The sequence below is a fragment of the Musca autumnalis genome, unplaced genomic scaffold, assembly GCF_047663935.1.
Source record: "Musca autumnalis isolate F117 unplaced genomic scaffold, ASM4766393v1 scaffold_5, whole genome shotgun sequence".
NCBI classification, from domain to species: Eukaryota; Metazoa; Arthropoda; class Insecta; order Diptera; family Muscidae; genus Musca; species Musca autumnalis.
This window is the reverse complement of record NW_027412088.1, coordinates 138121150-138138331: the sequence shown is the minus strand read 5'-3', so window position 1 is coordinate 138138331 and position 17182 is coordinate 138121150. Positions and strand designations below refer to the sequence as shown.

At 36.4% G+C, this 17182-nt stretch overlaps 1 protein-coding gene across 48 annotated transcripts in view; it reads left to right on the top strand.

The window, feature by feature from the left end:
* LOC141406562 (cyclin-dependent kinase 12) overlaps positions 1-10708 on the top strand; it is an 87155-nt gene extending 76447 nt beyond the window's left edge. For all 48 annotated transcript variants that reach the window (XM_073992284.1, XM_073992243.1, XM_073992245.1 and 45 more), the window contains one exon: positions 9935-10708. In XM_073992284.1, the coding sequence (XP_073848385.1) occupies positions 9935-10261 (327 nt within the window). In that variant the 3' untranslated portion in view covers positions 10262-10708. The remainder of the gene's footprint in view (positions 1-9934) is intronic.
* Positions 10709-17182: the final 6474 nt, after the last annotated feature.

Here is a 17182-nt window from a genome sequence, read left to right as displayed (position 1 = left end):
TTTGGACGTTAATGGCTTCGAAAGACAATATTTTAAAAATATATGTATTAATTTAACAAAATAAATAAGAAAAACATATATTTTATAATAAAAACACATTTTATTTTCATAAATCATAAATAAATAAAAATTATAAATAAATTAAATTGTCTTATTAAACGATGTTTCTATCTCGACTTCTTCGTGCTCAATACATGATTGTGTGTGGAGTTCGGCAGGTTCGAATAGTTCTATAACTTCACTGGAAAACATCTTGTGTGAAGTTTTCTTTAACGATCTTTCACTACTTATGAGTGGATCTGATGTAAGAAGCAATCTTTGATAAATATCACGGTTGCATTCTTCCCTTGAAAATTTTCTTGAAAAATTCTGTCTGTGACCGAAAATGTTTATTTCGAGCTTCTGCAGCCTCCTCCGACAATTGGCCGATTGGCAGCAGTGCATTATCTATGATGGTCGCCCCATGTAATAGTAATTTATGCATAGTTGGAGTCATGGGATGCCAGTCGTGTAATTCCACATACATTTGCGCGGTGTTGAAGGCATATTCTTCGAATTTTGTTGTATTTATTTTGTGTCCACTTGAAATCGCCTCTAATAAGATTTTAAATCTATGTATTAATTCGTGGTTAATGCCTGTTATGTCCGCCGCTAATTCTGTGTTTTCAAAAAATCTCCTACTCGTATTGCCATCATTGGTATTACCAAAATTGGCTTTAGGCAATCTTTCTTGGATTTCTTTTTTCTTTTCTTCTTCTAATGCCTTCTCTTCCTGGGTCCTTTTCTTTCCATATTTCTTCACGGGCAATTTATATGCCAAATGCAGAATGCTTTCAAAAATACGTATTTTTGCGTGCAATACCGAAATTCCAAGCTCAAGAACATCGGTGGATAGCATTCTTGTTTTGCTTTCAACAAAAGGTCGTAACAAGGGTAATGCTTTGGGTTAGTTGCCCTTATTATTTCATATTGTCTTCTTAGATCAGCTTGTACGAACATTTTGAGTGCTTGGAACGGGGTCAAAGGAGCAATTGTTTCATTGGTCTTGGAATAAGCTTTTCTATATTTACTAGCCTTTGTTGGTGATTTTTCTATTTCTTTGAGGCAGTTATTTTTCCATTCGTTTGTGCGGCATGTATAATCATTTCATCATCAACATTTGATCGAATTTCCTCAGTTTTTCTTCTCTTGCTTCGTTCACTCGAATCCGAAAATGATTTACTCGGACGACCTGGTTGATTAAGCGAATGCACTCCCAGCAATATAAATTGGAAGTAGTGCAATGTGGACTAGTTCTGTCACGGCATGTTTTGATGCAGTTCAACTGGAGTCGTGAAAAAGGCACTCCAGTCCTCACATTTTAACCGCATTTGGATGCAATCCAAAGAATCACATCCACTTGTCACATTTTAACAACATCCGGATGCAGTTCAACGGAGTCGTGAAAAAGGCACTCCAATTCCTCACAATTTAACAGCATCCGGATGCAGTCCAAACGGAGTCGTGAAAAAGGCACTCCGTTCGCTACATTTTATTAGCAGTTGTTAGAGATCCCTATATGTACATAAATCAGATTGTACATCTCTACAGGCAGCGGCTTTCATTTTCGAAAAAGAGATAAGCGTGTTAACATGTCCAAACATTTGTTAATACAAACTAAATAATATTTAATATTTAAATAATATTTAATTTGTGAACATTTTTCCGGCAACTCACCAGAAGAAAATTTCCGAATGGAGTGCTGTTGGAGTACGTGTCGAAATCTTAACTGGTGATGGGAAGACAACCCATTTAGCAAATGAAGCAAAAACAGTTCAGCTTGGAACAAATGCAAGCGGAGGAAACACGCATGTTTGCGATTGAATTCAATGGAGAATTTTCATAATTTGTGTTAATGTAATAAAGTTGTTAAAATTTTTGTTTTGCACAAATAATAAATGCATTTTATTTGTTCTGGCATATTTTGTAATGGCTTGCACAATTTCCGCAGAATGCCTGTACCAAACACGTGCTTTGGACTGCCTCCTATTCTACCCCAAAGGGTTAGTTAAAATGCAATGCCAAAGGGTCAGTTAAAATGCAGTGCCAGAGGGTCAGTTAAAATGCAGTGCCGGAGGGTCAGTTAAAATGCAGTGCAAAAGGGTTAGTTAAAATGCAATGCCAAAGGGTCAGTTAAAATGCAGTGCCAAAGGGTTAGTTAAAATGCAGTGCTTTGGAGTGCATCTTTCAGTAGTCACGCTCTTGTAAAAATCATCAGTGAAAATGCATAATTTGATGCACATCCAGATCACTTGTACATATCATTTAACTGCATCTTTGGAGGCAAACATTTTGCTGGGTATAAATATGTCTTGATTGAATCAAATATATAAAAATAAATTACATGCTCTAACAACATGTCAAGCTTCTACGTTAAAAATAACGATCCTATTCAAGAAAAGGCATTTCGAAAATGTGATAAAACTTCCCAGCGAAAAGTTTGCCTCCAAAGAGGCAGTTAAATGATATCTACAAGTGATTTGGAAGTGCATCAAATTATGCATTTTCACTCATGATTTTTACAAGGGAGTGACCCCGGAAAGAGGCACTCCATTGCACCGCATTTTAACTGACCCTTTGGCATTGCATTTTAACTGAACCTTTGGCACTGCATTTTAACTGACCCTTTGGCATTACATTTTAACTGACCCTTTGGGGTAGAATAGGAGGCAGTCCATAGCACGTGTTTTGAATAACAAAATAAAATGCATTTATTATTTGTGTAAAACAAACATATTAATAACTTCATTACGTAAATTAACACAAATTATGAAAATTCTCTATTGAATTCAATCGCAAACATGTGTGTTTCCTCCGCTCTTGATTTAATCAAGCTTAAGTGCTTTTGCTTCATCTGCTAAATGGGTTTGATATAGTCTTCCCATCACTAGTTAAGATTTCGACATGTAGTCCAACAGCACTCCATTGGGAAATTTTCTTCTCGTGAGTTACCGGAAAAATGTTCACAAATTAAATATTATTTAGTTTGTATTAACAAATGTTTGGAAATGTTAACACGATTATCTCTTTTTAGAAATGTATTCCGCTGCCTGTAGATATGTACAAACTGATTTATGTACATGTAGGGATCTCTAACAACTGCTAATAAAATGTAGTGAATGGAGTGCCTTTTTCACGACTCCGTTTGCACTGCATCCGGATGCTGTTAAATTGTGAGGAATTGGAGTGCCTTTTTCACGACTCCGTTGAACTGCCTCCGGATGTTGTTAAAATGTAACAAATGGATGTGATTCTTTGGATTGCATTCAAATGCGGTTAAAATGTGAGGAATGGAGTACCTTTTTCACGACTCCGTTTGAACTGCATAAAAACATGCCGTGAAAGAAGTAGTCTACATTGCACTACTTCCAATTTATTTTGCTGGGTTGAATTTTTGTTGTAATGACTGATCCAAAAACCAAGCGTTCATCACTTATTCCCATTCGTATATGATTGGAAATATCCCACATACTCGCCTTCATAAGATTAATATTGCATAGAACAGTGTTTCATTTTATATCATTTTTTGCTTCTTCTGTAAAATTATTATTTTGTTAATTAGGACAATTATGTTCAATTTATTTCAATTTTTAATGCCCATTCTTCCGACCTTAGGGCTGTGTATTTTTCATTTAAGGAAATTTGTAAATATATCGTTTTTATTAATAGAGGAGACGCCGTGCCACATCCGAAATTCATGACTACATGTACCACACACATCCTTTCATGAAAGGCGGTTCGTAAGTTTCGAGATATAACATACTTTAAAAGTGACCGTAGTCCGGTATTTTGGCCTCAATTATGTACCTAGGATCGGATACACAACCGCATTGTCTCCCAAAATTAATACTGATACTGAGGCAAGTGTTGTTGTACAACAAACGTAACAACAACCACATACCTAGAAAATTGTTTTTGTAAGTAATACTAGTGTCACTGTTGTCACTTTTCTAAACAAAACATAAAGTGTTAATAAATTATTTTACTTTCAAAAATAAATATTTCTAAATTTGGTTACATAAATTTGAAAATCGTGAATGAAAATTCGATTTATGTTAAATTCAAATGTTTCCAACCCATTCCTCTAAATGTATAATTGCAAGCATGAAGGATATTTGTTACAAAAATGTTTGGCGTCGCTACTATTTAATGAAAATGAAGGCTGCTTCACACTTTTGTTTTTGAAAACAAAAAACTTATGTTTATTAGGGCTTTAATTTTTTTTATTAAAAAAAAACTCATTTTTGCCACCTTCTCTCCATCGCGGAAAAAGTTCTCGCATTGAAACAATTTAATCATTGTCTGTTCTGAACGGAATCACAAATTGCAAACATTATCTTAAATTGACACTAGGTTGATCGACATCGATGTAAATATAGTCCAGCAAAGAGGTCAATATATGCTACCTTTAGAATTGATATATGGTGAGACAAATGACAGAGATACGGAAGCACTGTTCTGGAAAAACATATTGGGGGTTATCATGAACGGCAATTCCCCCTGAATTTTTTCACTTTCTCCCTTAAGTTGCAACGGCGGAAAAACAAAACTCACGGGGAAATTTCATTCACGATAACCCCCATTATCTTAAGTGATGCATGTAACAAAAAATGACACAAATACATATGTTCATAATATGCAAGATCGCAGTGTGAAGATCGATATTGGGTATATTATTGAGTTGTCCGCCTTGGCCGCCAACTTCGCTGCGACTAAAATCCCCCACGAAATTGTTCTGAAGAAACGTGTCCATATGTGGTTTGATAATATGTTAGGCAGTTCGTTCGGACTCGAAGAATCATTCATTGATATGAGGGAGGTCTCTCGTTTTATCTTCGCAGATATTCGTGGGAAACAGTTTTTATTCTGAATGATATTTTGCTCTGTGGAACTAGTTCGTTCCGGAACTACACAACTCTATTGTGTAGCAGTTGAAGTGTATAGCTAATGCTAATGTTTTTAGATGCTGGCTTTTAAACCCTGTTTTAAAGTCGAATTTTAGGCAATATAAGGCATGGTTTGAAATGCGTACGATTGTGGTATGCCGTTATTTAAGCAATATATTTAAAATTTCCTACTTTTATGATGCAAAATTATTTGGAATATAAACTAAACTGAATTGATATTGAATAAATAAAAAACTGTAAATACTATTGACCTTTTTAACTAATTTAGTTGATATTAAATACAAATCGAAAACTAACAATTCTAAATGAATTCCAAATGTTAACAAAATCTTTAATTTACTTACTTTTCGAAAGCAATATCGTTTAAAATATGTATAATAATTTGTGTAAAAGTATGTGGTTTCTTATTTAAAATAATAAAAACGATCAAAAGTATAACATTTATGTATGTATATACTAAAATACAAGGTGTCGACTACTGGAACATGTGATGCCGACTATTGGAAAATGTGCCGACTACTAACACAAAAAATGTCACTTTACTTTTTATAAAAATGTCAGGACCCCGTTCTTCATTGCAATTTGGAACCTTTCATTGGAATTTTTCTATCATGACTTAAAAAAATTCTATAAAATGCGACATTTTGTACCATGGAAGGTAAAGGTAGTTATTTACAAACAAACCAGAACAATAAAGGGAGAAGTCAATCGTAGTTGGTTTTCCACCAGAAATTAAAGTATGGACCAATAATTATATTTGGATGTTTTTCCCACAAGCGTTATGGCCCGCTAAATACTAGGTGTGTACGATAACTTTCCCAGCAATAATTACTCAGCAAGTTCTAGCAACCTCTCTCAGTGAATTTTACTCTCTCAAGCAAGAAAAATTGCAAAAAGTTATCGAACAACATTTTGCAAAAACTTGTAAGAAAGTCAGCTGTTTCCGAAAATTGTTTTTGTTTCTTTTGATATTTTAAACCAAATGGAACAAAAACATAAATTCTAAAATTGCATTTGACTTATTTAAAGCACAACGCTTTAATATCTAAAAAAATGTGAAATTTTCTTGGTCACAAATGGTAACATTTCAAGTTGTTTGCATTTAACAGCTGATAAAAAGTAAGCTGGCCGAACTTACAAATTTTTGCGGGACAAATTTTTGCATGTGGTCAGTCACAAAACTCTCCAAAAATATCTCCAAACTCGCTCTCTTTTGTTGGATAATTTTAGGTGTGTACGATAACTTTCCCAGCAATAATTACTCAGTCAGTTCCAGCAACCTCTTTCAGTGAATTTTACTCTGTCGCATTTGTCTTTGTCTCTGAAAATTTCACGAAAATCTGTTCAGCAGTATTTAAGTCTAAAAGGCACAAACAAACGTATATGGGATTTTAACCAATTTCAGCAAACCTCAAAATCCTTTAAACACACCCATGTCCCATGTGCTACGTGTCATCTAGTGCTTCGTTGGCAGGTTTGTAATGATAGGTCCTTGGTATTATTCAGAAATGTGAGTAATTATACCCTACACCACTATGTGGTAAGGGGTATTATGTCTTTGTGCATGTGTATGTAACGTGCAAAAGGAAGCGAGATAGACCCATAGTTCCTTTGAGGGATATACATAGAATCACTTTCTGAGTGGATTTATGCATGTCCGTCCGTCTGTCTGTCCCTGTATTTTTGTTCGCAACCTACAGGTCGCATTTATTATCCAATTTGCGTAAAAACTGGGAAGGGTAATTTTTTTGCCATAAGAAGAACGCTATTTATTTTGGTGAAAATCGGTTCAGATTTAGATATAGCTCCCATATATATGTTTGTCCGATTTTAGGTATTTGGTGACCAATAAAGCTATGTGTCTACAGATAAGTTTGCCAAAGTATATTGAAGCTCCAATTTATATTTTACTATTCCTAGTAGTGTAGGGTATCATAAAGTCCGCTCGCCTGACTTTGATCCTTTCCTTGCTGGTTTTGAATTACAAATGCTGTTATAACTTGACCCTTATGGAAAATGTTTTTGTTTACGAAAATATTTTAATTTGCTGTAATAATAATCAGGAAATTGTCATGGGGTTTCTTCGCTTATTTCTTTACATTTTTCATCAGGTAAAGAGAGTCGTAACAATTTCCCAGCAAAATAAATTGGAAGTAGTGCAATGTGGACTAGTTCTGTCACGGCATGTTTTGATGCAGTTCAACTGGAGTCGTGAAAAAGGCACTCCAGTCCTCACATTTTAACCGCATTTGGATGCAATCCAAAGAATCACATCCACTTGTCACATTTTAACAACATCCGGATGCAGTTCAACGGAGTCGTGAAAAAGGCACTCCAATTCCTCACAATTTAACAGCATCCGGATGCAGTCCAAACGGAGTCGTAAAAAAGGCACTCCGTTCGCTACATTTTATTAGCAGTTGTTAGAGATCCCTATATGTACATAAATCAGATTGTACATCTCTACAGGCAGCGGCTTTCATTTTCCAAAAAGAGATAAGCGTGTTAACATGTCCAAACATTGGTTATACAAACTAAATAATATTTAATATTTAAATAATATTTAATTTGTGAACATTTTTCCGGCAACTCACAGGAGAAAATTTCCGAATGGAGTGCTGTTGGAGTACGTGTCGAAATCTTAACTGGTGATGGGAAGACAACCCATTTAGCAAATGAAGCAAAAACAGTTCAGCTTGGAACAAATGCAAGCGGAGGAAACACGCATGTTTGCGATTGAATTCAATGGAGAATTTTCATAATTTGTGTTAATGTAATAAAGTTGTTAAAATTTTTGTTTTGCACAAATAATAAATGCATTTTATTTGTTCTGGCATATTTTGTAATGGCTTGCACAATTTCCGCAGAATGCCTGTACCAAACACGTGCTTTGGACTGCCTCCTATTCTACCCCAAAGGGTTAGTTAAAATGCAATGCCAAAGGGTCAGTTAAAATGCAGTGCCAGAGGGTCAGTTAAAATGCAGTGCCGGAGGGTCAGTTAAAATGCAGTGCAAAAGGGTTAGTTAAAATGCAATGCCAAAGGGTCAGTTAAAATGCAGTGCCAAAGGGTTAGTTAAAATGCAGTGCTTTGGAGTGCATCTTTCAGTAGTCACGCTCTTGTAAAAATCATCAGTGAAAATGCATAATTTGATGCACATCCAGATCACTTGTACATATCATTTAACTGCATCTTTGGAGGCAAACATTTTGCTGGGCTGGTATTTCAAAAGTGCCTTCCAGCCACTTCTGGTTGTTTTTCATAAAAACTTCTTCAAATTTATGAGCTTTTAGCCATCTCCGTTTAAATTCGTGTTTGATGTAGGAAAATTTATGCTTAAGATTCTTTTTTCTTTTCACAGTATCTCCGCAAGACAATAGCAAGTGGTTTTCTAAAAACTCCAATTTCTCATCCAAATTTGGTAAATTTTGTAGTTGCATTTGCTCAAACAGACATTTACGGGTCACTAGTTTCACCCCCCAAAAACTAGGTATCTCCATACTTAAAAAAAAAAACATAAAATAAAAAAAGATACTCGGTTGCAATAGCTTAAGTGATACGTTCTGTGATATAGATTAGGTTTTTATTTACAATTATTTATTTATTTATTATTTATACAATGCGTGTTTTTGTGAAGTCCCGTTTTTTATAAATATAAATTTGAGAAAATGAACTAATTAAAAATTCCAATAAAAAAATCCCCTGAAGAAGTCGGAAATAAACTGACGAAACGTTGGGAAAAAATAATGAATTAACATTAGTTTTATTCATTAAGAAAATCTGACCAAAAAGCCCATCTAAAATAAATAAAAAATGTTTTTTTTTTAACAAACTTTGAACTGCTGTATTTAAGGAATTCGGCGGCTATTGTTTTTTTATAGAAAACCTGAACGTCTAACGTATTTAATAAACAAAAAAATATGACCCGGACGAATCCTGATCCATAACAAAATTACTTTTGAAATTAAAAAATTAAATTTTTTTCTGTGAAAAAGAGGTTATGTTCAACTACCGAAAAATATAACGAAAGTTAAAAATAAAAGATAAAACTATTATTTATTTAATAGAAGCTTACTTGAGCTATAGGAATCACTATCACTTTCACTTCACTACACAATTTAAAATAAAAATATATGCGTATTGCGAAATTTGATATAATTTGGGCGCCCAAATAGAAATACGTATCAAGTCAACGATCAAATTGCGTCTAACTGCACGGAAGCAGTGACGTATGGTTTAGAAAAAAAGGTGGGGGTAATTCGCGGAAGTGTTTACTATACCTAGAATTCAATATTTTGCGCCTAGCTAGTATTTAGAAATTTGGACTTTTGGCCGCCTAATTACTCAATATCTACCTATGTGCGCAGGTAAAAAAAAACAAGTATCAGTTTTATTTCTGATTTACATTTAGTTGCATTTTCGAAGAACAATGTATGAGTGTGCACCTGAAATATTTTGACGAAGTTTAAACAACACAAAGCAATTGACGATACGGAAGTCAGCCTAGTTGACAATCATCACGTGGCGAGCTGTCACGATAGTAGTCAAGTTTAGGTTCCTCCCCTAAACTATTATTTTGGTGATCAAGAAGGAATTATATTTCAAGGACATCTTTAAAATAGCTCGCATCTGTTTCTGCTAGAATTGCCCTTGAAAATTGTAACACGGATCCTTGTCAATAGGATGGTGTCGGTTAATGTCCACGCGGATATCTTCAAATCAAAAGAAAAAAATCCTCAAGCTCGATTACATTCATTTTAATAATATTACAAAAAGGTCGAAAAAAACATAAACGGCTATGAAGAAAATCCTATTTATGCGATGCACTACGTCCAGGATGTGGTGTAAATGTTATAAGACCAATTGAAAATCTTGGAAGAGTTCTTTATGAGTCTACTTTTTTGTTGCTTTTCATAAAAAACATTTCAGTGATCTATGATGAAAACACAACCTATAAACATAATTTAATTCGCCTTTTTTTCTTTACAGCCCTTCAAACACTTACCTTGGTTTGATCACACCATTGCCCGGCCAATGTATTTGAATTCGTTGCGTTTCGAATCGGATCAACACATCAGTGAATTCCGTCAACCGATAATGATTTTACATGCTGAAGATGACTATGTGGTTCCCTTCCAGTTGGGCTATAAATTGTATCGCATTGCATTGGATACTCGTGGTAAATCTTGGGGTCCTGTTGAATTTCATCGTTTCGAAGGTTCACGGAAATATGGTCATAAATATATTTGTTATGCACCAGAATTACCCGAACTTATTCAGAATTTTGTTAATAATTACTACAAAGATATTTTCTAAATAAAGAGAAGTGAAATCGATCTCAGCTGGCGCTGGCTAGAACGGCATTTTTTATGCTCTTGAACAAAACAAATAATGTTGAAATCACTGCGACTACATTGATTAAGTGTGCTTTTAAACGTATTTATTAGAAGAAACCAAAAACAAATTGTAATTTCGAAAAGTTTTCGTTTATTAGTCATTACTTTTCGTTGTCTTTTTGGAGCACCCTTTCCAAATCCCTCCATGACCTTATTTTGTAGTATTGCAGTTTCTCCTCGTTGTGATTTCTTTTTTTTATTTACTCACCGAAGTAGAATTGTATTTGCTTTTCATTGGATATTTTTCTACCGTGATTTTGTAAGTCATAGTATTAAATATAATATTATTTAATATTACACAATTAGCAAAGAAATTAATGTACGAATGCAATGAAATGAAATAAATGTTTGTATTTCTTTAAACAAAGGTTTTGTTTTATTGCAATTACAGTTTGACAACAAATGTATTGCAAAGGCCAAAATTTTAAAAAAATTCATATTAATTGTTCGCTTATGGCAACAAATCATGTAAATACTATACGGTTTTTTGTTCAAAACTCTTGCTGTATTCCGTCGAAATATACAAAGTTTATTTGCAATTTATAACAAATACGGACTAAAATAAGAATCACCTACTACTTTGAGGTGACAATAAATGTATTGCATAGGGAAAAGCAGTACTACAAAACTAATCATTTTTAAAAATTTTTGTAGTCATTATGACTTTTGCGGTATTGAACCCCCGCTGGGGATAACAATCTCGGCGCGATGCGGGGGCTAGACGTCACAATCCTCTCATTTAACTTCTTGTGGTGTTGAACTGGGAGGCTGTGATCGACCAAAGGTTATCCACTCACTGTCACGCACCAACACAGTGCACTCGAAACTCATAGTGTATCTCTGGACTGAGTGACACATAACATATTTGGTAGCGATCTCCTACCAGGTAATGGTAAGATCCCCGGGGTGTAATGCTACCTCGTGCCCATCGGTGTTCCCAATGTTTGCAGTTAGGGTACCATTAATACTCAGAGCAGGGAATTGCTCGATCTCCTGAAGGAGAGTGAGTCTCTCAGACTGAGCCAGGACAGCCCCCCGCCGTGGGTCTGGGAGGACTTCCCTCTGACAGACGATGAGATGGATGTTACAATCATTACATCTCAAACGTCCAAGGAAGTATCTCTTTCAGCCACTCAAGGGAGCTCAATTCCTGTGGTCGAGGGCCAACTCCCTTAGGGGAAAAAGCGTCGGTCGTTACCGACAAGCCCAACCTGTCTAGACAAGATGCCTTGGTAGAAGGGGTTGAGGAGGAGGAAGTGACAACCGACTCCCCGGCCCAAGAAGCCAAGAAGAGTGGGTCTAGACAGCGTAAGGATAGGTACTAATATAAAAGAGCTGTATATTACTGTACTGGTTCATAGGCAGGAATCCCACTGAGGTAACTCAGGCGGAGTTTCGGGAGATCGGATTGAAGCTTCGATTTGTGAGGCGGTTTGAGCGCAAGTACCCTCACGTTGAGAAGATCTTCCTTCCGATCGACCAACTCCCAACACCTGGAAAGGAAGCAGTTTCCAGCCCAACAGCTGTGACAAAGGCTACGTTTCCAGGAAATAAAGGAAAACCGGGAGTACCAGGCTGCTCGAACCGATACCCAATACCCTCGGCCCCTACGACAGTGGACCGGGACAGTCGCAAACCAACCAGCCGCACAGGGTGTCGCCCACTTCGGCTGTTTCGTCGGCGACTGCCTCCGGCTCTGCAGGGGTAAAGAACAGCGGAGTTTTACCAGGAGCTTCGATTGGCGCACAGACCACTGTAGGATCGCCTGCACTTGTTAAGTCTTGCCCTTCTGATGCTGTGATAAGCGTTGGTACAGGGGGAGGCAAGTGATTGGTACGTCAGACGGGCTATCGACCTCAAAGCAGGGTGGTAAATCGAAGACATCTGCGCAGGAATGCGTAAAGAAGGTAAGATACTCCGAGGACCCACACCCGACTGCTAAGAGGATGTTGGAACGTCGGTCGGACAACCACTCGGTCTCTACTGCTGAAGTGGCCGCTCACCGGACAGTAGAAAGGATCCAACCGGGGATGACTACCCAGGTCATCCAAGGTTCGAGACCCCCACAACATTTTGGTGTGAGGACGCGGGAACCAACAAGACCAGCTAGGATGATCGCCCCTGATGACCTTCGGGTCGCGATCATCGATAGATCTGATCCGGACGGTATGATCGATGAGGAAAGTCATTACCTCAGACGAGGTAGATGCCCGGAAGACCGGCTTTGGCAGGGCAGTTGTTCACATGGGCATCAAGGTCCTAAATTGCCAGGACGTGGAATCCAAGGACTTCCTCATCCAAACGATTGACGACTCTGGTGCACTGTGGGACGGCTGTAGGCTAGCCGCGGTTCATGTTGACGAGATACCTCGTATGATCGCAGCCACGACATGGGTGCCAGACTTGGCGGAGGTATTAAAGATGATCAGGAAGCAAAACAGAGGACTTCTGACTGGCAGCTGGAGGCTGATAAACTCCTTCAAAAGTGGTGGAGGAACAGTTATGAAGTTCACGGTGGACAATGAGAGTGCGAACTATCAGGCATGTCACAGATTCCGATCGGAATGGTTTCAATTCCGTAATTTCATTTCGATCGTTTTTGTTTTAGCTTCTTCAGATTCCGATCGATTTTGTAAAATCGATAAACTTCATTATTTAGTTTAAATATGAAATTAAATGTAAATTTGTTAACAAAACAACATTTTTATTATTTCTAAGTGTTTTTAGAGTGGTTTAAAGTGGCAAATTAAAAAAAAAAAATAAAAATACAATTCCGTTTGCAAAATCGACAGTGGTTTCATTCCGAAAAAATCTTCGTTTTTCGTTTTCTGAAGAAGCTAAATACGGAAAGTGGAATCACTTTCGATCGGAATTCATTTCTGTGACATGCCTGTATATAAGGGACTGTGAGGGAGTGCTGTACTTCGGGTCTGGTGGACTTCGGTTCCGGATCCCGCAGCTGCAGTAAGGAAGTTCGGCAGCATGACCTTCGAGTGGTGCAAATTAATTTGCATCATTGCACGGCCGCGGCTGCCGAACTTCCTCTCTCCCTCACCGAAACCGAAATAGACATCGCCTTGGTCCAGGAACCCTATTTATACAAAAATAGGGTCTCTGGACTAAGCGATGATCGTTACTCTTAATTTTATACAACCAATGAGCATAAGGTAAGAACCTGTATTGTAGCTAAGAAAAGTCTTAATCCTATTCAACTCTAAAATTATAGTGATGGCGATATGACGGTAGTGAGGCAAGAGGAGGATACCGGAAAGGCCTTAGTGCTAGCCTCGGTCTACATGCCGTATGAGGAACCCGACCCGCCAAACAGATTGGTGCGCAAACTGGTGGAGGAGACGATGGGCAGTTGTAAATTAGTGATGGGCTTTATTCGACTTTATTTTAGTTAATAATTTGCGAGTATGTAACAGGGGAAATACTGCCACCTTTCAGAATAGGGTAAGGGAGGAGGTTATTGATTTCACCCTTACAAATATGGAGGATACTTCTATAGCAGACTTGGGGGTATCGGAGGAGTTTTCCTTTTCGGACCATAGAGCGATACACTTTCGAGTCTGTTATAGTAGTAAAAGGCAACCGCCTCATCGTAATCCTAGAAAAGCCAACTAGTAAACTACAACTCTCTCGTTTCTTCGAGGTTGCGTGAGCTTCCGGAGCTTCACACAACAGAGGAAATTGATAGACAGGTTGAAGGTCTCACAGGTATTCTTCGGGGATGCTATGAGAAGTCCTGCCCATTAACATATCCTGGTAGGAGAGCTCAGCCAGTTTGGTGGAACAAAGATTTAGCCAAACTTAGGAAGAACAGCAGAAAAGCGTATAACAAAGCTAGTAAATCTAAACTCAGTACCGATTGGGATGTTTATAAAGATGCCTTTAACAAGTACAAGAGTGAGATTAGAAAGGCCAAAAGAAACTCATGGATAAACTTTAGCGAGGCCGTAGAGGAGGTTAGTGCAGCAGCGAGGTTCCGTAAGGTGATCTCAAAGGACCCCAAACCCATTTATTTATTTATTTAAATCTTAACGTCTATGGGAAAAATTCCCTTTCAGACTGCGATTTTTAATAATATACAAGTCATATATATATATATATATATATATATATATATATATATATATATAGCTATATACAATATAGGAACATAGCCTAATTAATATTAATTAAACAAATTTTTAATAAGTTCTTAAATGAATCTCTTGAAATACTGAAATCAATCAAAGTTATTCTATTAATGATATTAAAGTTATTTAAAGCACTGACAAAAGGGCTATTTATAATATAATTCTGACGATAACATTCTATTGAAAACATATTGTGGGATCTCAAATTACGCCTTGGAATATTAAATGCAATTTTTGCCAATATACTTGGGCAATCAATGTGATTGTTTATTATATCATATATAAACATCATGGCTTGTAATTTACGCCTTAATTCTAGAGTTTCCAGACCGATTAACATGCATCTTGATTCGTACGTTGGCAAAGGCCTTGTAAAATGTAATGTGTATAAAGCCGACTTTAAAAATCGTTTTTGTATTCTTTCCAATCTAAACACATTAACTGCCCCGGAGGGATTCCAAATTATCGAACAATATTCAAGTTTCGACCTGATTAAGGAAGTGAACAACACTTTAACACATTTGACAAAATCTTAGAAAAGATTTTGCACAAACAGTTAAGTAAGTTCCTGGAAGAACATAATTTGTTATATAATTTACAGTTTGGCTTTAAAAAGGGTAGTGGAACGCAAGAAGCAGTAGTCAATGTAGTAAACACAATATGCGGTTATTTGGATAAAGGATATGGGGGTGTTGCAGGAGTCTTTTACGATTTGTCGAAAGCATTCGACTTGGTAGACCATAAAATATTACTGAATAAGCTTCCGTATTATGGAATTTCTGGATATGCTCATAAACTCATAGAGAGCTATCTTCATAACAGGAAGCAATTTGTTCAGATTGATAAATGTTGCAGTAAAATGGAAAATGTTCAGTATGGAGTGCCTCAAGGCAGTGTGCCATTACTGTTTACACTATATGTAAATGATATATCAAATTTGAAGTTGCATGGAAAATTGATTATGTTTGCAGATGATATGAGTCTATTTTATCCATATTGCCATGACATAATTTTGAAAGCCCAGATCGAACACGATGCGAATGTACTTTATGAGTTTACTCGAATCAATGGGTTGGTTCTAAATCCAGAAAAAACAAAATTATTACGTTTTCGACCACATTTTGCAAGTGGAGGAGATGATTTTAATGTTTCCTTTTGTGGAAGAAATGTTGTAACAAGCAGTTGTTTGAAGTACTTGGGAATAAACTTCCAAAGTAATTTGTTGTGGAATACTCATTTGAAATATGTGAAGTCCAAGGTTGCTCCTGCAATTGGGTTACTTTATAAATTTAAAAACAAATTTGATGTGAGTACGAAGATATTATTATACAACTCTCTAATCCATAGTCACTACAATTATTTACCTATGATTTACTGTTATCAAAAAATTGTGATTTTAAATCCCTGCAACGATCGCAAAATAAAGCTTTACGCATTGTTTACAACCTTCCACGAATGTATCCCACACTTTCATTATTCCAGAATGTATCTTAAAACATTTTGCCAATACATGGTCTTTATAAAATGCAGTTATTAACATACATGTTTAAATCACTAAAAAATATTGGTTACCATGTCATTACCTTTACACAAAATCATACTTATACCCCGTTTATATATAACCGGATTTAACAAACCGACTGGGTTTTAAATGTCAATTCCATTGCTTATATTTCAAACAAATCCTCATAAAGAAGGTTAACCCTGCAAAAAGCTCTAATATAAACAGCATATAATATTAATACTAGAAATAGTACAAATCTTCATGTAAAGCGATGCGGAATCGAAACAACTAAGCAGTGTATTGAATATGCCGGTTGTTTTGAATATAACCGTCTTCCTCCAAGCATAAAAAATATTTCCAGAATTTCCACTTTTAAAAACAGTCTGAAGTTATATCTAATGGATAACGTCGATATGCTTCTAATGTAGAATATATAGAAATACTTAAACGATTTTCATATAAATCACTTTTTTTATAACTTGGGAAATGGTTTATAAGCTTAGCCAATTAGCCCCAAAAATGTCCATGTGGCGCGGGGGCTACACAAAATGAATTGTAATGCATATGTTTTTGAATTCAATAAATAAAAAAAAGGAGTAAGGATCGTTGAAATCGGAGGTATGGCGCCTGATAAATGCCAATAACGAGTACGCCTTAGGAATTAACCTGTCAATGTGAGATGAGAAAGTGAGCTTGTAGTCAAAAGTAATGCCTAGATCATCAATTTCATTTTCTTTCCGTAAAACTTTATCATCAATTATAAATTCAAATTGAATGGGATTTCTGACACGGTTATATGATAAATGAACACATTTGGCAATATTCAGTTTTAAATTATTTAAAGTGCACCAATTCACTGTGGTCGAACTTGTATGCGAAGAGCGGCCAAAAATACTTCCTGAGCAGATAACAATACGAAAATTTCAATAAAGGCTAGTTTAGCAACAAAAATAAAAAGAAGCAAAAAAAATTCAATATAAGTCCAAGGTTAGGTGTAGCCCCCATAGAACGATACCCCCTGATTTCAGGCATTTTGGGGGTCTTGACCACGTCTTTCAGTGAAATTGGCTAAAATTTGGCTATCGGTATTCCCTAGCGTTAGAAAACCTTCTAGCAAAAGTTTTTTTGAACTGGGTCCACGTTTTGATATGGTCCCCATGTAATTGTACCGGCCGATTTTCGGAATTTTGAGGGT